The 24,473-nt window shown below is 41.0% G+C and overlaps 2 protein-coding genes across 4 annotated transcripts in view; both read right to left on the bottom strand.

Moving 5' to 3' along the window:
- The window catches only part of LOC133578231 (mitochondrial carnitine/acylcarnitine carrier protein-like), a 36,925-nt gene extending 27,767 nt beyond the window's left edge, over positions 1-9,158 (bottom strand). For both annotated transcript variants that reach the window (XM_061932448.2, XM_061932486.2), the window contains exons 1-4: positions 9,025-9,158; positions 8,819-8,935; positions 5,824-5,916; positions 2,443-2,570 (exon numbers count right to left, since the gene is read on the bottom strand). In XM_061932448.2, the coding sequence (XP_061788432.2) occupies positions 2,443-2,570; positions 5,824-5,916; positions 8,819-8,923 (326 nt within the window). In that variant the 5' untranslated portion in view covers positions 8,924-8,935; positions 9,025-9,158. The remainder of the gene's footprint in view (positions 1-2,442; positions 2,571-5,823; positions 5,917-8,818; positions 8,936-9,024) is intronic.
- Positions 9,159-9,716: 558 nt separating this feature from the next.
- The window catches only part of nckipsd (NCK interacting protein with SH3 domain), a 39,767-nt gene continuing 25,010 nt past the window's right edge, over positions 9,717-24,473 (bottom strand). The window contains exons 11-13 of one of the 2 annotated variants that reach the window (XM_061932182.2): positions 14,698-14,787; positions 12,424-12,596; positions 9,717-11,557 (exon numbers count right to left, since the gene is read on the bottom strand). In XM_061932182.2, the coding sequence (XP_061788166.1) occupies positions 11,339-11,557; positions 12,424-12,596; positions 14,698-14,787 (482 nt within the window). In that variant the 3' untranslated portion in view covers positions 9,717-11,338. Of the gene's footprint in view, positions 11,558-12,423; positions 12,597-14,697; positions 14,788-14,818; positions 16,128-24,473 lie in introns of those variants that run through there. The other variant, XM_061932183.2, reaches the window with a different exon arrangement.

The raw sequence follows: 24,473 nt of genomic DNA, 5'->3' as shown, positions 1-24,473 counted from the left end.
AATTCTAAAGTTAATGATTATTTGCAAAAAAAAAAAAATGTTTATCAGTTTGAACATCAAATATGTTGTCTTTGTAGCATATTCAACTGAATATGGGTTGAAAATGATTTGCAAATCATTGTATTACATTTATATTTACATCTAAGACAATTTCCCAACTCATATGGAAACGGGGTTTGTAATAAATAAGGCCTTAAAAGGGGAATTGCACTTTTTTGGAATTTTCGTTCACAATCATTATAAAAAACATAACGGATGTATTTTTTTGCATTTGAACTCGTAAATAAACGTAAATAAAAGTCTGCTTACAGCGGAACCAATGGGATGCCCATAAAATCAAATAAATAACCATCCAAAAACCACCAACAATACTCCATTTACATTTAGTGACTTGAATCTTAACCGAGCATTAGTGATATCGTTTTAAGTGTTAACACAGACAAACTATTTATAGCAGCGCCGTGATCACAAACTTGTGTGCCAATATTGACAAGATACTTCCTTGTTTCCTTGCTTATCAAACTTTATTCTACATCATACATCATGCCTTGTACCTGAATAGTAGAAGGACAACGATGTATTCAGACATGATGGTACACTTTGACAGCCAATTTAGACCCGTAAGTGGCGAGAACGACGCAACAAGACGTTTGGGTCCACCCCTCTTTTCTTCACAAGGATTATGAGTCAATCTTCATCTAAATGGAAATATGTGAACATCCTAGTAGTCTGCATCCTAATGACAGCAGACCTTGTACAGTAAGTGATGTTTTATTATGTTCCTTGGCTCTCATAAAGTCTGCATGCAATGAGGAGTAATCAGTGAAGTTGTAGGAAAAAAAAAAGCAAACGTGATGCGTTTTTTAAATGAATGCGCCGAGTGAGCAAAATACGTAAGAATTAAATGTAATTATAAATGTGCCCGTTACTACATTACATATATACTTACATTATGTATACAAAACCTTTAAGCCTACTTAAGAACTTTCAGTTTTGGTTTATTTTGGCGGTTACAGTAGACCAAAGTGGTAGTGTTTGCCAGAAGATGGACCACATTTCCCATGAGGACTAGTGCATATAGCATCAAACTGACATGATATCTGCTGTAATATTGGCAGAAATATTACGTTTCTAATGGCTATTCTGATGTTAAATAGCAGACACTATCCAGAAATAATCTTCAATTGAGCTACAAACATGACGCTAATGCCAACAATGTATCAGGGCGGATGCGGGTCTAAAGCAAAGAAAGACCGGCGGGAGAGTACTTTCGAAGAAGTAGTGTGTAACTACATTATCATTTTTGATTTGAACATTGAAAGGTACCTACTAGTTTAGCAGGAACAGAGCCAAGGCAGTTGTCCTTTTTTAGTCTCCTTAGACAAAAATGTTTGTTTCTTTGGTTGTTTTGGAGCTTCGGCAATGAATAGCAGTACCGTTAATTGCACGCAGGCGTTCTTCTTATTCTTTTAGTTTTCTTGCGGCCCGCAGGCGTTCGCATCAACGTCCATCTCTTTAACGAAAGGGAGAGTGACGTATGCCGTAAAGCAAGTCAGCACATTCGTAGTTTTTTGTGTGGCAGTGTTCCTGCCACCCTCCTCAAAGTTGCTAAGTGCCAGTGAAAGCGATACAGACCCCCTCAGGCCATGACAGAAGTGTCATTCAACTAAGTCGATGTATCATCCAAAAAGTTATGAAAATATTTTATGAAGGTTGAAAAGTTGCTAAGTGCTGCTTTAATGGAGGTGTTTGGATATTTTTTTAAGGTCTTTATAGGCAAAATAGAGCGGACCTTTGATCGCATTTATTTACTATTAAGAATGCATTTAAAACACAAATACATCCGTTGTCATGTCTTTTATAATGTTTGTGAACGAAAAACTGTGCAGTTCCCCATAAAGTTGGCCAATATATTGACAATCAATGTACGCCTTTGTCCGACCAATGTGCAGCGGGGCTTAAAACAAAAAAGAAAGACTTATGACCAGACCTGCTAAAAAAAAAAAAAACACATCCAAATTACGATTATTATTTATTCTGATTCTAAATTGCTCCCTAATTTTCGAGAATAAAAAAAAATAAAATAAGTGTATTTAAAAAAATATATGTTTTTAGATTATTATATTATTATTATTGATACTGTTAATTTTATACTTACTTGGTTTTCCTTCTTTTTTGGTATTGTATTGTTATGTCTTCTTATCTCTATTTCTATCCTAATTGTTCTAAAGCTAAAAAAATACATTTAATTCAACAATTCGCATATAAGTCATATGTCAGTCACTAAGAGGAGCTTTTGTAACCTGTCCCCTGTTTTGAAAAGGTTTTATTATAATTGATTTACTATACATTATGAGAACCGTGTTGAATCCAATCGTCACCCCAAGAATTTGAATCAAATTGCGGGTTGCCCAAAGAGTCCCACCTCTACCTATAACCTACGTGAGAATATCCTCAGGGTTTTTTTGCTGCAGCTTCTTGCCCAAACCGAATCCAAAGAAACACACAGCAAACATGGGCGTGACTCCGATGACGGGCGCTGCCATGCCTTTGTAGAGCCCCTTCACTCCCTGCAAAAAGGGGCAGGGGTAGGGGTAAATGAGAAGTCACTGTCAGTGAAGAATGAAACCTGCATTTCCTCAAACAGTGGAATAACTAGTGGCCTTACCTCAAGTAGACACTTTGTTTATTCCACCAAGTAAAACATTTAACTACCTTGAAAATGGTAAAAATATATAAATATTCATATGTTTAAAAATTAAAAAAAGTGGCATTCAAGGCGGCTATTATAGTGTGAAAAGTATTATTTTTTTAAAGTTGCGATATGTTTGTTACTATGCATTAGATGTGTTTATTTGGTCGAAAGTTTTTATATAAATTACTTTTTGTATTTTCTGTGATACTACCTATCACAAAGTGTGTACGTAGTAATAATTTTCCAAAAAGATGAAAGAGAAAGGTTTACATTTTAGTTTTTAGTACAATAGTACATCAGCTTACAAGCCCATTTGGTTCTGTGACGGACCTTTTAACTCAAAACACTTGCATCTCAAGTCAAAGAAGCCCATTGATATTAATTGAATTATATTTAATCAGTGTTTGGCCAGCCGAAAACGCCACAATTTGAACATGTAACATGCCCTTTTAAAAGAAAAACTAACTTTTAAATAGGAACTATTGTATTAAAAACAATACAATAGAGTGTACTACTAACAAGTACAGTAGCTTTATGAAGTAATGTAATAATAATGTACAGCATCTACCTTGGAGAGTAGAAGCTCTCTCCTTTCAGCTGCTTTTTCGTCAAACACACCTTTAGCAGCCTTTCCTTAATTTAATGGATAAATATCCACCCTTTAGATATTATTTTTATGTACTTGCCTGGCGTTCGACTCTTCCTGCTTCACTTTGGTGCAGGCTAGCAGAGCTACACTCGAATTGCTTCGCCAAGTTGGCTACACAATTGGTCATGTTTTTGAAGATGTATTTCTTTAATTCAGTGAATATCTTCCACTTTTTCTCAAAACTGTCCTTTTTCCTCACCATGGTTAGAAAAACAGAGTTATGTCCATATACGTTAATGCTAACAAATAAAACCTAATAATGTGGCGGATCTTACGGCTTTTACTGTGCTATTTGCCAGAGGTGTGGACTCGAGTCACATGACTTGGACTCGAGTCAGACTCGAGTCATGAATTTGATGACTTTAGACTCGACTTGACAAAATGTAAAAAGACTTGCAACTCGACTTAGACTTTAACATCAATGACTTGTGACTTCACTTGGACTTGAGCCTTTTGAATTGACATGACTTGACATGACTTGCTACTTTCCCCAAAACCCAAAGATGAAAAAGTTATTCGGGAGCGCTCCGTATTTTTCATTGTGTACTTGTCTATCAGCGTTGCGTGTGTCAGCTGGTGTGCTGTCAGTACAACAGCCAATCAAATTAGATCTACTTTGTTTTCATCACACAGCATTCATCCAATCAAATTGCAGGACAACCAACGAAGAAGACATGTCCAAACCACACGCCAGTGAACAAAAAATGATGCCTAAAATAATTTCGTTTGGGTATAAAAATTACGAGGTGGTCAACACAAAACAGTTTGCAGTATGCAACACATGCGGTTCGAAAATTACTGATGGAGAGGCAACAACTTCCAACTTCGTCTGGCATTTGAAGTTGCACAAAGAACGGTAAGTTTTGAATGTAAGATAACGTTTATTGGCTAAGTAACGTGACTTTTATTTGCTGTGTAGTTAAATCAGTGAGGCTGTAAACTCACTGCTAACGTTATAACGTTATTGCAAACACGGGAATCTGTTGCAGTTCACTACCTTATTCATACTTTTTGTTCAGTGATTTTTTTTAAGCAGGGTTACGTTAGTCAATATATCACACGTAACGTTAGACGGCGGTCAGCAGCACCGCGTATTTTAGCCACCTAAAAAAAAGACAAAAATAGTAAAATAAAGGTCAGTTAAAATGTATACTATATTATGAATATGTGTACCGTTTTAGCTAGCTTTCTGACATACTGTTGGTTGTTTACCTCAGTGGTCCCCAACCACCGGGCCGCGGCCCGGTACTGGTCCGTGGATCGATTGGTATCGGGCCGCGCAAGAATTTTTTTATTTTTTATTTTTATTTTTTAAATTAAATCAACATAAAAAACACAAGATACACTTACAAGTAGTGCACCAACCCAAAAAAACTCTCTCCCCCTTTTGTTCTGGGCATTGAACATGAAGACTCTTCCTTTACTGTTCTGAGTGGCCATGAGAGTCTTGGCAGTGCCTGCCTCCAGTGGAGCGAGTTTTCAGCCATGGTGGCATCATACTACGCCCTCATCGTGCACAAATGACTGACAGACTCTTGGCTAATTTGGTCTTTTGCAAATGCAATGCAGCATAGGGCCCTGACATATAAAAAGTACAACTTTTTTGTTATGTTCACGTATATGTCATGTTTTTTCAATGTTAACACTTTTGTACAAATAAGTACATTTGCACTTTATTTTTCAATGTGTTTGTTCTGTAAAGGAATGAGTTAATGTTTAAAATGACTGGTTAATAGTGCTATTATAAAGTGCAATGTCAGCACAATTTTCTTTCCTGCAATTTAAAATGCACTTGTTTTAATAAATAAATACAGCATTTGAAAAGCATACACAATCTGTGTTAATATATTAGTCTGTGGTTAAAAGGACTTGAAAGGACTCGAAACTCAAAATGCAGGACTTAGGACTTGACTTGAGACTTTCCAGTCTTGACTTTGGACTTGACTCGGGGCTTGCCTGTCTTGACTCGGGACTTGACTCGGACTTGAGGGCAAAGACTTGAGACTTACTTGTGACTTGCAAAACAATGACTTGGTCCCACCTCTGCTATTTGCTATGCCAACTAATAGCAGGGGTGCTGGCAACTCCAATTTTGGCTTGCGACTCTGCTTTTGCTTGTAGCATAACAATAAGCAAAGAGACAGCCTTTATCTCAAAACACTCTTAAATTGGGGCACTTTTAAGTTGAGGCACCACTGTATTAACATTTCAGCTTTTTCACATTGTGTCATTAGCCATTTAAAAAAAATATTTTCACCATCTATGTTTTTTTAATTTTATTTCTACAACGTGCCACTGACCAATAGAAAACGAACTGCAGACCACAATAAGTAGCAGTTTGAGAACCACAGACACCTGATATTCCCTGCAGTTGAGAAAATAAACAACCCATTGCCACTATATGAGGAAATGCAGTAGTAGTAGTAGTAGTAGTAGTAGCAGTAGTAGTAGTGGTAGTTACGGTATTCGGAATGCTCACCTCTTTGGCTAAAGTCTTTTTAAAACAATCAATGGTCCCAGCATACATCAGACTCTCTCCTGGTTTGGGCTTTGCTTGAGTCTGTAAACGCACCTGCGTAAAGACATTTGCATGAAGTTAAAAAAGCTAAAACCTTAAAACAGATGTACTACTTTTTTCATAAACAACAGTGCAGTATGTGTATGATTGTGGCTGTGGTTGATGTTGCGACTGTAATGGACTTAAATGCAGCACGGTTGTACACTATCACCACCACCATTATAAACACCATGACTGAAAATGTAATGCATACATCAACTAGCAGTGGTATAGCACAGGGCTATTCAACTACATAATGACAAGGGCCGCAGTTTCAAGAGCCCAAGGGCTCAGGGGACGGACATCAAAATGTGGATGTTTCGTCAGAAAGTGCCTCCGCAGGTTATATTCCGATGAGACTGCGTTTACTTAATTGCAAAGTACACACATCGGCTTTCACACTGCACTGCCAATAAATTAATTATTCTGCTCTCGCTACTTGTTTCCAGCGCGTGCATAGTTAAAAGCATTAACAAACAGAACCTCTGGCAGCTTTGTTGAGGATTGATGTTACTTCTTTTGCATTGTTTTCCTTCCTCAGTTTTATTTCTTTACACTTATTCCTTCATTTAGGTTTGTAAGACTGACAATATATAGTGTATATATAACATCTGTTGTGTATTTTACATAAATAATGTCCATTGTGTATTTTGCATAAATCAAATAGAAGGTTTAGTGTTAATATATCCACAAAATAAACTACAAATGTTTACACATATAGAAATTACACAACATTCACACACCAAACATTGCACACAATGTATGTGACTTACCACAATTAAACCTAAGGTGTAGCGTTGTCGCCCTCTACTGGTCAAATTTAGCGCTACATGTATTAAACGAGGTTTGGTATGCATGGTTGCTTTCAGACAAATACCAACATAACCACAAACACAAAAGACATCACCATGTCAGCAATTTCAATACAAAACAAACTAAAAATATTTATACACAAATTATATCTACTTACAAATTTTTGACCGAGTTTCGTGATGAAGCTTACACGCTAGGATTTCTACCATTGTTGCTGCTTGTCTGGACCAATGTGTCCATCGCTTCAAAAGTCAGCCAAAAAACAATGACTCGAGCACTTGCTCGGGACAGAACAATCATAATTTGTTGTGTCGTTGTTGTTAAAAGTCAGAGTTTTGCTATTTATTTAGATTTTTTTTCAGGGTTGAATGAGTAGTCTTCTTCTACACACGCCACTGCTGCTTCATTGTGACATGTCTCGCTGTTTCCCCCTGCGTGGTGGCGGGAGTATTGCATACATGATCAACCCTAGTTTAAATGGTTTCACCAAACCTATGTGGGCGATGTTCGGCGGGCCAAATGAAGAGCAGACTGCCAGTTGAATTGGCCCGGTATAAGATGACCAATAAGTAGGATGAAAAACAGGTCTGCATTGAGCTAGAATGCCCTCGTGATAAAGTGGGTCAAAGTGCAGCAGCAACATGGGGAAGGCTGTGTTTCACTTCTGCGCACACTTCCACGCAGCATTTTGACTGCATCACTGTGTTCCAGTGAGGAGTAATTGGGCTGTCATACTCAAATGTTGTATTTAAAACATCAAGCGGTGAGTATGCAGCGATGCGCCCTAAATACCCTCAATCATCACTTTTACAAAATCTCCCATCCCCACTTTTTTCTGGAACATTGCTTCACTTTTAAATACGTTTGATACACTAATTGATATGAAAGCAATGGCCTTATTTCTACAATGTAATTGACGTAAATACAACACGTTGTAAAACTTTCATTTCACAACTCAAGAGCCATGTCACATAAGGCAAATAGTTTCTCTTTTCACGCTGAATTGACATAATTGTAGTTTGCATAATTGGCTGAGATGCACGAGCAAAAAGCTAGTAAAAAAACATGGAAAGGATAACAAATGTGTTTAAACCTACAAATAAGATGCAAACTTGAGCTTGCCATCATGAGGCATTTTTAGACAGTGGAGCCAACCCACAGTAGCAGCACCTGCTGCTCGTTGACAACAGCGAAACTGCTTTTGTTTCAGTCTCCAAAATATATATATTTTTTCTTTTCTTTTTTTAAGAGTATCTAGAGAGGTTTGAAAACCTGCAAAGTCGCTACATTGGTAACATTGATCCCTATCGCTACGTCTTGTTATTCTCTGGCAGACCAGGTGCATTTTAATGCGTTCATGAGCAAGAGTGAACAGGTTGTGCCAAATCTACTTGAGGCGGTCTTAATTTTTTTGTGGTGGGCCTCCACAAATAATCAAGTGTTTTAATGCATGACAATTGTGAATGTTGTCTGTCTATCTGTGTTGGCCCTGCGATGTGGTGGCGACTTGTCCAGGGTGTAACCCGCCTTCCGCCCGAATGCAGCTGAGATAGGCTCCAGCACCCCCCGCGACTCCGAAAGGGACAAGCGGTAGGAAATGGATGGATGGAATAGCACAGATGACATTGCTATCCATAATTCCATTGCGATTGTTGTACGTGTGAGATCCGTTTTGTATTTCATTGTTATTCAAACTAAAATCTATTTTTGAAAAATCAATCATCGCCATCTTGGCGGGACTAACTCAAACGGCCGCAATTCAGAATTAAAAAGGAGACCAGACAAGTGCAAGGAAGTGGATAAATAATGTGATGGTCATTTCCGATGTGGATTTTCACTGTCAAAATTTTAAATTCTCACAGTAAGTACACCGTGTACTTAATGAAGTTTAAATACGAATTACGAATTAAAACACAGAATTATGACTTTTAGGCAAAATAAAAGCCATGATAACCTTTAAAGTCGGAACCATGTTGCTAATGTCCAGTCGCTGTTTTCCTGTTTGTACCGGATAGCCTTCAAATGTGACACAATGTACAACAGTGCAATAATAAAAATGATTTAAAAAATAATAATTATAAACAAAAAACACATATGATTTTACTTTAATTGTGTCGAGAGGGTGACCCGCAAAGACGAGGCAGACTCCACCGAAACCTCCAGCGAAGAAGTTCTTCATGGGACTGATTGGCTGCGGCTGTTTCGACATTTTGGATTTACACTTTTGGAGGAATACAACACAAACAAAAACAAATAAAGGCGACGATAGATATTAAGGGTCGGAATATAAATATGAGAGGGATAACTCACCTGGTTGGTCGCAGCTGAAGGAGAAACTGTCCCGGTTAATCACTGAACCTTTCACCCACTTACTGAGCCGGATACATTTGACTGCAACACGTCACACACACCGGTGAGTCCGGTGCGTCACGGTTGGTTTTCCGGGTTAAACACGGTTTAGTTGAGGACTTAACTTCATCCGGTTTGCAAACATATTAAGAATTAAATAAAAATACGACGAAGGTTTTTTTTAGTTTATGGCCCAAATATTTATATTGTTGCCCATGGATTCCGTGAGTGTTAAAACTATTACATCATTGAAAGGGTTTATCTAAAATAGACAATATTAAATATGGTTGCGGTGGCCAGATAGATCTAAATATCAATATTTTTGTTTTGTTTGAATGTTTTCAATTGTAACTTTTTGTATGTAATGAATTGAATAATTGAATAATATGTTATATTTTGTTGGTATACTGTCTTATATTGTTATATTACTACATAATAACATATATTTGCAATAAAGCGTCGTCCTCTGTTTTATTCTGATTAGAATCATAATAAAGAAAATAAAGGCAAAATTACAAAATCATAAATGATGAAAATGTTCAGTATTTCTGCAATATTGGCCCCTGTTTATACATTTTTTAATATTGGTTAATAATCACATACTAATTGTACTGTCAATTTGTCAAATATGCCAAAACAAACAACTTCCACTTTTAAAAATAACTTTATTAGTTTTACTCTTGAATGATGTTTTATGTAAACAAGGAAGAGGACATTCACTTCTTTCACCCTTGCTGTAAACTCACAAATGGTTGACTTTTGAACACAATAAAAACACTGATATCACTGCAGGATTATGTCCACAATATAAAAATAATGTAACCATGTCACAGACACAAAAAAAGACAACGTCAACTTGTAAAATAAAAGAACACCACTGATTATGATACAATGTGAATAAATCATGTAAAAATGTTAAATTATTAACCTTTAATAATGTTGTCTTGAGTTTCGGTGGGTGATAACAGCTGTGTTCGCTCACATATTAAGTACAGAATGTCAGCAGAAGCTACACACCTCTATTGGAGTTTAAAAGCAGCAATGTGGAAAAACAAGGACTTCAGGCCCCTAAGATATGACCCTGATGCTTGAGGAGCTTTGTATGAGTAAGTACACAACTTAACGATATGCGCCAACATGTTAATCTGGTTCTGCTTGATTGTAAACTTCAGGAATAATGAATGATACAAGTTAGTCCAGTCAGAAACTTGGATGACCTGCCTTAGGCAGGGTAAAGTCAGTTTTAAAAGAATATATATTAATTTCTTTAAGGAAAATAATGCTCTCAGTGGCTCACATTACTCTTATAGTCATTACATGGCACTATTGCAAAAGGTTATGTGCATTTTTGGTTAATTTATGTTACTTTCAAAGTCCCATATTATGCAAAATACTAGATCCTATTTAGGAACGCAAAAAAAAAGGCTTCGCTACACATCTTAAAATGCCAACCATCCATCAATCAGCTACAAACAACATTTTTTGATTATGTTGTTTTTCTACGGCAAATATGATAACCTAGCATGACCTCGCTGTTAAAATGCGAGCATAATGTTAGCATGTAGCTCACATAGCTATGTTAGTATTACTAATGTTTGTGTCCTCCTTTCACACTCCTTAATGTTACATTGAATGTAATGTTTGGTATCTACTATGCTGGACAAAAGTGGATAAAAAGCAGTATAGCACTTCTAGGCGAGTTGGCATGGATAAACATAGCTCATTAGCATTAAAGCTACACACACACAGCACTGTTAAATGTCTGAATCTTAGCATTTAGGCTAGATTTAAGACAACACAATCCCAATACACAATTGTGGCACCTCTGATACTTATTAAAAATAAAAAATGGCATGATATGGGACCTTTAAGTAACAAAAAAGCAACTATTAGGGCTCATTATTGCGAACAAATCACTGTCAAACAGCTTTTTGTTTTGGCCGATTCTATATTACAGCTAAGACTAAACCTCACTGACATTTTGTGAATTTTCTCAACACTCAAGCAAGCACAACACATCATTCAAAAATAATAGTCATCATTCGAAATGGTCAAATCTGTAAGAATTCCCCCACATCGCATGCATACTGCAGCAGTGGACTACGCGTCCTAGGAAACACTGGCATTAGTAGTAATTGCATCTATCAGCATACTTTGAGTGAATGGCACTCAGCATCCAAAAGGGCATTATTTTCTACACTGTGCCTCCCTGCATTCGACTACTGTGTGTAAGTGAATGTGTAAGTGTATAAGCGTGCGTGTGATACTGCTATGGTTAGACTTGGTTCATCTGCAGGAACTCTTTGTAAATCTGCTGTACAATTAGCTTATCCATCTGTTTCGCTGTAGCAGTCCCTTCATCTTCGCCAGGGTCGTCTTCCTCCCTGAGAATACCCTGCAACGCCCCCTGCAAGTCGGAGAGCCGGTGCTGGTGCTCGAAGTAATCGGTTGAGCCTATGATGGAGTGCATGAGGGAGAGATACTCCATCCGCAGCTGTGAACACAGATAGTGAGAATAAAGTAAGGAAATGGGGGATACTTCAGGAAATATTGGCTTTATGGCTGCACAACACTGTGGAAAGAGAAAGTATTAAACAAGTGTATGTTTTCTAAAGCAAAAAAAAAGGTAAAAACAAAATTATTTTTTTTAAATTTAGCAAAAATAGATAAATAAATTGGAGACCAGACAAGTGCAAGGAAGTGGATAAATAATGTGATAATATTAGTGATAATATTATCATATTGTAGGTGTTTATTACACTTTGCATTCATATTTTGCACGCCAGATCTCACCAAATGGGGTCAAATAAAACGTTTTAGAAACTTGCACACTAAAATAATTCATAACAATTACAGAAAAATACTGAAGCTATGTTTGCTTTAATGACAAATTACATTTTGTAAATGTATATTTTATTTACACAATTATCTAAAAAATAAGTAACCCAAGTAAGAAACTTGTCTTCCTTATTGTTTTATGTATATAACTTGCTAAGTTGTCTCTGTTGCTGGGTTACAACCCTGAATGTATCACTCAGAGTTTGACAACTTTTAAAAAATATATATACTGCAGCATATTCTAAGACTTTTTCTCAATTACAGTAAATACATTTTAAAATATTATTTCCTTTGATCATCACCTTTCTTCACTGATTGGTTGGGAGAAATCACATGGCTCTACTCAACTTCAGTTTAAGTTATTAAATATAAGTGTGAAATTAATAACTATCATTTCAAAAGACTCCCATCCATGTAAAAGTCAATCTGATTCAATCTTTCATTTATTGGTATGAGTAGTAAGTAGCCTGGAAGTGACATTAGGCTTCATAACTAACCAAAACCAAAAAAAACTGTACTTACTTTATCTCCAGGTGAAAGATCAGAGATCTGCCTCACGGCGATGTCAATCATCACCATCATGTCCGTGCGGTAGAAGATGTTGGCCGTCTCTCGAATAGCGAAGACGTCCTGCAGGAATTTCAGCACCGAGTGCGGGGCGGGTGGCATGTGTTTGAACATGCATACTGGGTCATCTGCACAGGATAATATGCAGTGTTATTGAACTATGCAGTGATGTCATGCGGTGAACAGTGTAGTGATGTAATGTAGTGGACAATGTAGTGATGTAATGTAGTCGGGTAATATAGTGAACAATGGAGTGATGTCATGTAGTGATGAAGTGAACAATGTAGTGGTGTCATGTAAGCAATGTAGTGGGGCGGCGTGGTTCGGTTGGTAGAGCAACTTCAGGGTTCCAGGTTCGATCCTCGCTTCCGCCATCCTAGTCACTGCCCTTGTGCCCTTGGGCAAGACACTTTACCCACCTGCTCCCAGTGTCACCCTCACTTGTTTAAATGTAACTTAGATAATGGGTAAAGTGCTATATAAATATAATTAAATTACCGGTAACTTCAGTGGTGCAATGTAGTTAAAAATTGTAGCGTTGACATGCAGTGAACCATGTGGTGAACAATGTAGTGATTTAATGTAGTGAGCAATGTAGTGGTGTAATGTAGTAAGCAATGTAGTGGTGTAATATAGTGAAGAATGTAGTGATGAAGTGAACAATGTAGTCATGTCATTTAGTGATGAAGCAAGCAATGTAGTGGTGTAATGTAGTGAACAATGTAGTGGACAATGTAGTGATGTAATGTAGTAAACTATGTAGTGATGTTAAGTAGTGATGAAGTGAACAATGTAGTCATGTCATTTAGTGATGAAGCAAGCAATGTAGTGGTGTAATGTCGTGAACAATGTAGTGGACAATGTAGTGATATAATGTAGTAAACTATTTAGTGATGTCAAGTAGTGATGAAGTGAACAATGTAGCAACGTAATGTAATAAGCAATGTAGAGGTGTAACTTAGTGAACAATGTAATGTTGTCATACAGTGAACAATGTGGTATACAATGTAGTGATGTAATTTAGTAAGCAATGTAGTGGTGTAATGTTGTGAACAATGTAGTCATGTCATGTAGTGAACAATGTAGTGATGTCATGGAGTTAACAATGTAGTGATGTCATGTAGTGATGAAGCAAACAACATAGTGAAATAATGTAGTGAACATGTAGTGATGTAATGTAGTAAACAATGTAGTGACGTCAAGTAGTGATAGAACAATGTAGTGATGTAATGCAGTGACGAAGCAAACAATGTAGTGAAGTAGGGGCGGCGTGGCGCAGTGGAAGAATGGCCGTGCGCGACCCGAGGGTCCCTGGTTCAATCCCCACCTAGTACCAACCTCGTCATGTCCGTTGTGTCCTGAGCAAGACACTTCACCCTTGCTCCTGATGGGTGCTGGTTAGCGCCTTGCATGGCAGCTCCCTCCATCAGTGTGTGAATGTGTGTGTGAATGGGTAAATGTGGAAGTAGTGTCAAAGCGCTTTGAGTACCTTGAAGGTAGAAAAGCGCTATACAAGTACAACCCATTTATCATTTATTTAAGTAATGAGGTGAACAATGTAGTGATGTCATGCAGTGCTGAAACAAACAACATAGTGCAATAATGTAGTGATGTAATGTAGTAAACAATGTAGTGATGTCAAGTAGTGATGGAACAATGTAGTGATGTAATGTAGTGATGAAGCAAACAATGTAGTGAAGTAATGTGGTGAACAATGTAGTGATGCAATGTAGTAAACAATGCAGTGATGCAATGTAGTAAACAATGCAGTGATGTCAAGTAGTGATGAAGTGAACAATGTAGAGATGTAATGAGGTCAGCAATGTAGTGGTGTAATGTTGTGAACAATGTATTGATGTCATGTACTGATGAAGTGAACAATGTAGTGATGAGGCAAACAAAATGTAGTAAGCAATGTAGAGGTGTAATGTAGTAAGCAATGTAATGTAGTGAACAATGTATTGATGTTAGTGGTTAAGTGAACAATGACATGATGTCATGTAGTGAAAGACGTAGTGATGTCAGGTAGTGATGAAGCTAACAATGTAGAGACGTGATAAAATACAGTTGTGTAGTGTTGTGAAAAATGTAGTGATGTAATGCGGTAAAAAATGTAGTAATAAACAATATAGTGATGTGATGTGATGTAATAAACAATGTAGCAATGTATCGTAGTGAACAATGTAGTGATGTGATTTAGTGAGTAAGGGAGTTAATCAAATATATCACCTCCTCTATTGAGGAGCAGCAGGACTTTCTCAGACAGAATCTTGACATTTTTCTTCTTCAGCTGCTGCATGATCACGTTGTTGCTCGGTACTGCAGGACAAAAACAAACACAAGTCATCATTGTAAGCTCTTGGTACGGTACGGTTTAGTGCAATTTTGAATTGTAATACTTGGTTTGGCTTGAGTTTCCACTGAGGGTTGTGTACATGTGATGGCGATAGCTGCATGTGACATCTTAGCAGGCGACAGTGCACAGAGCAGCCAACGAGGTGAAAAAAATTATGTACTGCATATGTCGCAAAAAAGTTCAATTTCTTTATTTCAATGTTCATGCTTTTTCTATTTACCATCACTGGTAACATTCTGTGGTAACATCACAGGAAAATACACAAAAAAGTCAAACATTTAAGTCCCATCTTAAAACTCATTTGTATACTCTAGCCTTTAAATAGACCCCCTTTTAGACCAGTTGATCTGCCGTTTCTTTTCTTTTCTTTTATCCTCTGCCCTCCTGTCCCTTGTGGAGGGGGAGTTACACAGGTCCGGTGGCCATGGATGAAGTGCTGGCTGTCCAGAGTCGGGACCCGGGGTGGACCGCTCGCCTGTGCATCGGTTGGGGACATCTCTGTGCTGCTGACCCGTCTCCGCTCGGGATGGTTTCCTGCTGGCCCCACTATGGACTGGACTCTCACTGTTGTGTTGGATCCACTATGGACTGGACTTTCACAATATTATGTCAGACCCACTTGACATTCATTGCTTTCGCTCTCCCCTAGAGGGGGGTGGGGGTTACCCACATATGCGGTCCTCTCTAAGGTTTCTCATAGTCATTCACATCGACGTCCCACTGGGGTGAGTTTTTCCTTACCCTTATGTGGGCTCTGTACCGAGGATGTCGTTGTGGCTTGTGCAGCCCTTTCAGACACTTGTGATTTAGGGCTATATAAATAAACATTGATTGATTGATTGATAAAAGAAAAAGCGAAAGATGCTTGCATGGCCGTTGCTAGAAATTCTGGGCTCCCTGAAAGAACATCGGTGTGGGCCTCTATACCCAATTCATTGCCACCTTCAATTTTCTTGTTTCACAGTGTTCTTAACAATGCCGAGTGTAATACATCCAATTTGTTTCCTTTTTTACAATTAACAAAAACTGGGGGAGGATGAGTCCAACCGGACGGAATTACTGATAATGACCCAAGCAAATGGACAACAGATTATGAGTGCACCTGTATAAATGGCAAGGTCTACAAGAACTCGAAGATCCACCAGACTAAGTTGGCCTGCTTTGAGGGTAACAAGTGAAGTGAAGCTCGGGAACGACAGCTGATACAAGTCTTTGTTGGGCAAGCTGCAGAACCTGGTCAGACGGAGGAGGAGCCAGGTCCGGAGTCTCCCCACGGTACTTAGATGGAATGTTGGTGTGAAATCTGTTGACCAAACCATTTTTTAGGAGGGGCCATTATTAAAATGATTAAAATTAGAATATTGTGTGACTTGTGGCTTTTTTAAATTCAAATTCATTCGTATGAATATATTTGTTAGTTCAGTGTATGCATAATCATTTTGTCACATAGGCTACTGGGGGCTGTGTGTGGGCTCCAGGGGGCTGTGTGTGGGCCCCAGGGGGCTGTGGTCCCTCAGAATTGTCATCACCTTTCCCCCCAATTCGACGTCTCTGGGCCCCGAGGTCAAAAAGGTTAAAAACCCTGCTCGCTTGGCATTCTCTTGATGAGCTTCAAGCACACCTGTGAAGTGAAAACCATTTCAGGTTGACTACCTCTTGAAGCTCATCGAGAGAATGCCAAGAGTGTGCAAAGCAATAATCAGAGCAAAGGGTGGATATTTTGAAGAAACTATATTATAAAACATGTTTTCAGTTATTTCACCTTTTTTTGTTAAGTACATAACTCCACATGTGTTCATTCATAGTTTTGATGCCTTCAGTGACAATCTACAATGTAAATAGTCATGAAAATAAAGAAAACGCATTGAATGAAAAGGTGTGTCCAAACTTTTGGCCTCCATCCATCCATCCATCTTCTTCCGCTTATCCGAGGTCGGGTCGCGGGGGCAGCAGCCTAAGCAGGGAAGCCCAGACTTCCCTCTCCCCAGCCACTTCGTCCAGCTCCTCCCGGGGGATCCCGAGGCGTTCCCAGGCCAGCCGGGAGACATAGTCTTCCCAACGTGTCCTGGGTCTTCCTCGTGGCCTCCTACCGGTCGGACATGCCCTAAACACCTCCTTAGGGAGGCGCTCGGGTGGCATCCTGACCAGATGCCCGAACCACCTCATCTGGCTCCTCTCGATGCGGAGGAGCAGCGGCTTTACTTTGAGCTCCCCCCGGATGACAGAGCTTCTCACCCTATCTCTAAGGGAGAGCCCCGCCACCCGGCGGAGGAAACTCATTTCGGCCGCTTGTACCCGTGATCTTGTCCTTTCGGTCATAACCCAAAGCTCATGGCCATAGGTGAGGATGGGAACGTAGATCGACCAGTAAATTGAGAGCTTTGCCTTCCGGCTCAGCTCCTTCTTCACCACAACGGATCGATACAGCGTCCGCATTACTGAAGACGCCGCACCGATCCGCCTGTCGATCTCACGATCCACTCTTCCCTCACTCGTGAACAAGACTCCGAGGTACTTGAACTCCTCCACTTGGGGCAAGATCTCCTCCCCAACCCGGAGATGGCACTCCACCCTTTTCCGGGTGAGAACCATGGACTCGGACTTGGAGGTGCTGATTCTCATCCCAGTCGCTTCACACTCAGCTGCGAACCGATCCAGTGAGAGCTGAAGATCCTGGCCGGATGAAGCCATCAGGACCAAATCATCTGCAAAAAGCAGAGACCTAATCCTGCAGCCACCAAACCGGATCCCCTCAACGCCTTGACTGCGCCTAGAAATTCTGTCCATAAAAGTTATGAACAGAATCGGTGACAAAGGGCAGCCTTGGCGGAGTCCAACCCTCACCGGAAACGTGTCCGACTTACTGCCGGCAATGCGAACCAAGCTCTGACACTGATCATACAGGGAGCGGACCGCCACAATCAGACAGTCCGAAACCCCATACTCTCTGAGCACTCCCCACAGGACTTCCCGAGGGACACGGTCGAATGCCTTCTCCAAGTCCACAAAGCACATGTAGACTGGTTGGGCAAACTCCCATGCACCCTCAAGGACCCTGCCGAGAGTATAGAGCTGGTCCACAGTTCCACGACCAGGACGAAAACCACACTGTTCCTCCTGAATCCGAGGTTCGACTATCCGGCGTAGCCTCCTCTCCAGTACACCTGAATAGACCTTACCGGGAAGGCTGAGGAGTGTGATCCCACGATAGTTAGAACACACCCTCCGGTTCCCCTTTTTAAAGAGAGGAACCACCACCCCGGTCTGCCAATCCAGAGGTACTGCCCCCGATGTCCACGCGATGCTGCAGAGTCTTGTCAACCAAGACAGCCCTACAGCATCCAGAGCCTTAAGGAACTCCGGGCGGATCTCATCCACCCCCGGGGCCTTGCCACCGAGGAGCTTTTTAACTACCTCAGCAACCTCAGCCCCAGAAATAGGAGAGCCCACCACAGATTCCCCAGGCACTGCTTCCTCATAGGAAGACGTGTTGGTGGGATTGAGGAGGTCTTCGAAGTATTCCCTCCACCGATCCACAACTTCCGCAGTCGAGGTCAGCAGAACACCATCCGCACCATACACGGTGTTGGTAGTGCACTGCTTCCCCTTCCTGAGGCGGCGGATGGTGGTCCAGAATCGCTTCGAAGCCGTCCGGAAGTCGTTTTCCATGGCTTCCCCGAACTCCTCCCATGTCCGAGTTTTTGCCTCCGCGACTGCTGAAGCCGCACACCGCTTGGCCTGTCGGTACCTGTCCGCTGCCTCAGGAGTCCCATGAGCCAAAAGAACCCGATAGGACTCCTTCTTCAGCTTGACGGCATCCCTCACCGCCGGTGTCCACCAACGGGTTCTAGACTTTTGGCCTGTACTGTATATATATATATATATATATATATATATATATATATATACACATACACAGTATATACATACATACATACTGTCGGAGGCAGATATTTACATATATCCGAATTTTAGTGTTACTTATTTTCTTTCATAGTCATATTTGAAAACAGCTCGTGTTTTCCATTACAATGTCTTTCTTTACTCTAGCAAGTAAACTGTGTGTGTTAACCTTGAGTTCTTTGGAATGTATTATGACTAGGGAGACGTTGTGCATGTATTATGGCTAGGGAGGGGGAAGAAAAGAGGGGTTTTTGGCGTTGGGAAGACAGACCATTTTAGCGGGGTGATCCGAATGTTCTATGCTGTTTCTGTGAAAGTATATTTGCAAAGCTTTGCCAATATATTACAAAATACCTATTCTGTCTCTGTTGGTTTTTCAACTCAGCTTTAAGTGTCGTAAAGAGCTTGGGAGCGATTTGTGACTTGAATTCCCTGGGAGGAACAACTGGTCCAAAACGCAACAATTTGGGGGCTCGTCCGGGCGACACGCTGAGAATTGGACACCTCTTACACTCTTCTGGACAGACTCAATAGTGGCCAAACATAAAACAAGGTAAGCAGAGCCTTTTTCTAAAATCTGCTTTAGGAGTCTGTCTTGAAGTATGTAAGTCAAACACTGTTTGTACCCCAGACACAGAGTGGACATTTTGATGGATTGATTGCATTTTTCCCTTGTCCGCCATTACATAAAAAGCTGTAAATAAGTGGTCAACTCGCGTCATTGTGTCTCGACTACCGTGACGGGCAGTTTCATTGACGAATAAACTAATAGTTGGGTGTAGCTCACCCTGGGTCATTGGTCGTCGCCTAAACGAGTAACATGTTCGAGGCCTTTCGTCTGGGACGAAAAATTCTGAAGTAAGGGGTTCCAGGCCCTTCGTCTGGGATGATAAATTCTGAGATAAAAGACACAATGGCTACGGAGTGTGACAAACAGGAATGTGATGGCGGATGGGGGAAATGTGATGAATGGCTACCGTTTAATGATCAATTGAACGTGCTTTTGGTGACAATGGAATCAGCGGGAAGAGTTTAAAAGGAGAACGTTTCATGAAAGGGTTAAAAGGGAGTTTACAAGACTCTCTTTGAAAAATAAGGGTTAAGAGGGAGTTTACAATACTCGAAAAGTCGTGAACTCAAACGTTTGGTAAATAAAGAAAAGTAACTGGAAGTTTTATGGTAAAGTGAAACACAGAGAAAGAGCTTTCGAGTGTGTGTGTGTTGCTGGTTGCGTGGGAGTGTGTGTGTGTGTGTGTGTGTGTGTGTGTGTGTGTGTGTGTGTACGTGTGCTTGTGTGTATCTACTGAGAGCATAAGCGTGCTTGTGTGTGTGTGTGCGCGTGCTTGTGTGTGTGTGTGTGTTGCTATTGGTGACGGTGGAGTCCGCGGGGAGAGACGGAGGGGGGGAACAAGATAAATTAAATAAGGATATGGCTCGAGCACAGGGTGAGGAACCTAACGGTTTAAAAGAAGGCTTATAGATATGTGCTCGAGAATTTAAGAGTTTGACGGAAGAGAAAAGAAAGTTAGAGAAGAATAAGATAAAATGGACGGGCTGTAGCGCATGCGCGAGACTATTCAAACGACCCGCCCAGACTTTGACTAAGCCAACGCCCCCTACTCAAGTGCCAAGAGAGGGAGGTACTCACACGCCCTCTCTAAGCCATCGGCTCAAATTCTTAACCCCTTCCTTTGCACGTCTGACCATTTTCCCCCAGTAGATAACAACCTCTGACGTGCACAACAGACATTCTTGAATAATACACAACAGAGGCAGACTTTGTGGTCTCCTGTAACCGCTAAAGGCTCGCTGGAAGGCTACATTGACAAACAACCACATGACCCACATGCATACAACACACGCTCAAAAAAGGTAGAAGGACATGCATATCCACTTTTTCCTGAAATTAGTGGCCAATTTCAAAATATAAGACTTTTGCTGTTGCAGACATGCAATCCATTGTTGACAAACTCCCAACTGTGTCTGAAGGAGGGAGTCTTTGGCTTAACACGTTAGACAAACTAACAGCGGGATACACTCTCTCCGTAGCAGACTTTAGAGGCATTTTGTATCGTTGTGTTTCCACACAAGATGGCCAAAATATGGAACAACAAGCAGGATTATTGGCTGAATCTTCGACTTCACCGGTAACACCGTACATAAGAGGCATAGCTACTGCTATGCGCAGTCTGTTTCCTCTTCCGTGTCAAAATGCCACTCCTACATATCGGTGGAAAGATGGTGAGTCACCTTATGTATTTATAGACCAAGCTAAAGAGCAGTGGTCACGTGCTACAGGTGTGCATCCCAAAAAGAAGGGGAACACCGACAGTTTTTTAGACGAGCAGTACTTGACGCAATGCCAACTGTGGTGAGACGCAGGATGGATGATAACCCTGATATACACGGTGCCAAAAACAACACATGGCAGGGACATCTTATTCATCACATGCAAAATTGGACAGAGCAGGATGGTGGTAGAGTAACAAGGAAACAACTACTTAAATTACAGATCGCTGAAGATGAAAAGTTAAAAGAACCAAAAGGTCAAAGATCAGCTAGCGTATATTCAGCAGTGGGTGACCTTGCTTTTGAGTCCCAGCAGGTGGAGGAAAGAATCCTCAACAGACGTGCGACCAGACGGTTGGACTCGGGTGGTGGACACGGTGCTTTAAGGCCAAGACAGGGTGAAAACTGTTTCATCTGTGACCAGCCGGGTCACTGGCAACGTGAATGTCCTAACTCCTCTGAACGAGACAGGCTCCCAATTGCAGCCAAAACATCATACAGGCATGGCAAAGGACGCCCAAGGCAGAAGCCCCAGCAGGAAATACAGACAGGCCCCCTGCTGGACATATGTGTCAACGGACAATGTTATCAGTTTGTGATTGACACTGGTGCCACCCACTCATTTCTGAATGCAGAGGTACCAAAGAAACTGTGTGCTTCCTTTTTGAAGGTCGAAGGCTTTGCTGAGGTCACAAGAATGTTACCGGTCACCAAACCTCTTCCGGTTCAGATTGCTGGACTCTCGCTGAAGCACTCCTTCGTGGTTGACCTGCACACACCTTGCCTAATTGGTAATGACCTCCTTTACAGACTGTACCCTGACATTCAATATCGCACAGAAGGAACCTTCCTGGTGTTACCTGACGGCTCAACCACCAAGCTGCGACACCACTACCAAAGCTCCTCCATGAGCTCATACCATAGCCTGAAACACCAGAAATGGCTGACATCTCCAACTGCTCTATCAGTGAAAACCCTGGCTGACTGAGATGCTTCCGTGTGTACCGCCACCCGACTCGCCTCATGTTCATGCCAGGAGGCCTTTGACTCCTTTATATTTATATATGTTGGAACTCAAGGTGTGGCTGCTCATGTTGACATATCTTTGCTACAACTAGCATAGTATAAGATGGACACAATGGCTGTCCCACATTGTTCCCTTGCTCTTTGCCCCGCCTACAAAACCAAAGACTTAGGTCCAATGATAAAATACGGCGTAGCTGCCACTCATTGCACCGACACCCAAAACCACATTTTCTATTGTTTAAGTTTTCTGTTAAACACATAGCTATGGGCTGCACCTTGGACACCCCGGCTGTAGGCTACGAGGAGCTAGCAGCTACACAACAGCTGAGCTAAAATGACACATTACATTTAAGCATATCAAAAAATTATAGTTGCTTATTACATACACACAGTCGCCATGACAGAAGTCTGATAGAAAGTATTCAGTAACAAACGTGTCCGCATCATTCGACTTTCTACAACATGAGCTTGACTTAATTTGTTATTGTGGCCACCAGGCGTGGTAAAATTTAAAATTACTACTGCAAAGGCATCCGCCATAAGGTTAGTATTTTTCTAGTATTTGTGTCGATATAAATATAGGCATATTTTGAAGCTTTCACCATATTGGATAAGGTACATAAAATGTAGGATTTAGTTGAGTTTGAGTTATTTCTGATTTCGCTAAGGGGTCCCCTACACTAAAACCACCCTCCAGTGGTCCACAGAGACTGAAATGACTTTCATTGACCTCAAACATGACATGTCCTCCGCCCCTGCTCTTGCTGTACTTGACTATTAGCTGACCGTTTTCTTAGATGTTTCTGAAAGTGATAGTATTACTGACACAGTCTCTTTTTCAGAAACAGAAGGGGGAGGAGGTGAGGGTGAACCGTGTATAGTTTTTGACTTCATTGATATGATCAATCCGGTGAAAGGGAAAAGATACTTGCTGAATTGTGTTGACAATCACAGTGGTTGGCCGGAAGCAACCCCAACCTCAAAAGAGGATGCAAAATCAGTAATTAAATGGCTTGTGAATGACCTAATTCCCCGACATGGTTTCCCCAAAAAGATTAGGTCAGACAAAACACCCATTTTAAAATTACTCACTTAGCCTTGGTCGAAAATGCTCTTGGACTAGAACACAGGTTCGGTTTGGGGGTACCATCTTCAGTCCCAAGGTAAGGTTGAAAGGATGAACCAGAATATCAAAAACGAATTGGCTAAAATCTGTGCACAGACCAAATTGAATTGGATTGACATGTTGCAATTAGCGTTAATGATCATTCGAATGTCCGTGAATAAAACTGTTTTACCGAGTTTTTCACCCTATGAACTGCATACAGGTCAGCCCCTTCCCAGGATCAACACCCCCCTGGAAGAAGAAATCAGCGTAAAACCAAAATGGTATTTTACACAAAATGCAGAATTTGTGTGCCAGTTCTTCTGTACAGATTCGAGGATGACAGCCCGCCACTCCAGATTCCCTTCCGTCCACTGAGAGGGTCAAGATCAAGGTCATCAAACGCAAGTGTACGGAGCCTAGGTGGAATGGTCCCTTCAAGGTCGTGGTACGGACGTCCCACGCCCTTCGACTAGCTGGTACAGGGGACACCTGGTACCACCTCTACCTCCGCACTCCCGCGGAGGAGCCTGCCACGGAAGGGGCCCAGAAGACGACGCTGAGAGACACCTCTCTCCGTTGAGCTGCCGTCTACCGTCGTGTAGATCTTCCAGATTTTCTACCTACATTACTCTGATCAACTTCTATATTGTATACCATTGATTGAGAGCAGTCCATGTGCTAGATGTTTCTTAGTTTTTCTTGCTTGTTTTCAGCATAAGGATTTGTGTCGTTACATTAAGTGAAAAGTTTGATGTTTATCCCCGTCTCGTGTACCTGAATTACTCTGATTTTGATTTCTGAAAGGCAGGATGTTATACCCAGTAGGATTCCCTGACGGACTGGTGTTTGGGCTTGCTCTACTGACCTTGTGTCTCAATTCTTCCTTCCCGACGACAGTGACTGACAAGTGTCTTGAAATAGACTGGGTCAAGGGGGACAGCAAGACTTACTTTTCTGACCTGTGTAGTGTGATTAAGTGTGAGGGAAAAATTAGTTCTTACCGCGCTAGTAACCTCTATCTTTGTTACGACTCAAACCTGAACTATTGGTGTCGGATGCGGACAACATACTCTGGTAAGTGGTGCCCCTTTTGGAAGCAGGTAACCCACTACACAGGGCCCTTAGATTACCATGACCCTTAATATGCCAACATACCTCCACAATTCAAAGTTATTCTGAGAGGGATGACCTTTCAGAGGAACTTTGATCGGTCCCAGAACCCCCTTTCCCTCACAATTGCCAGAACAGGTGTTATACCTAGTCCATTTTATGTTGTTTTGGGGGTTGACCAGACAGGTACAGACCCTAAAGGAATTATTAAAA

This window comes from Nerophis lumbriciformis, linkage group LG38 (genome assembly GCF_033978685.3).
Source record: "Nerophis lumbriciformis linkage group LG38, RoL_Nlum_v2.1, whole genome shotgun sequence".
NCBI lineage: Eukaryota > Metazoa > Chordata > Actinopteri > Syngnathiformes > Syngnathidae > Nerophis > Nerophis lumbriciformis.
The sequence above is the reverse complement of the archived record's forward strand: the minus strand, read 5'-3'. Positions and strand labels throughout refer to the sequence as shown.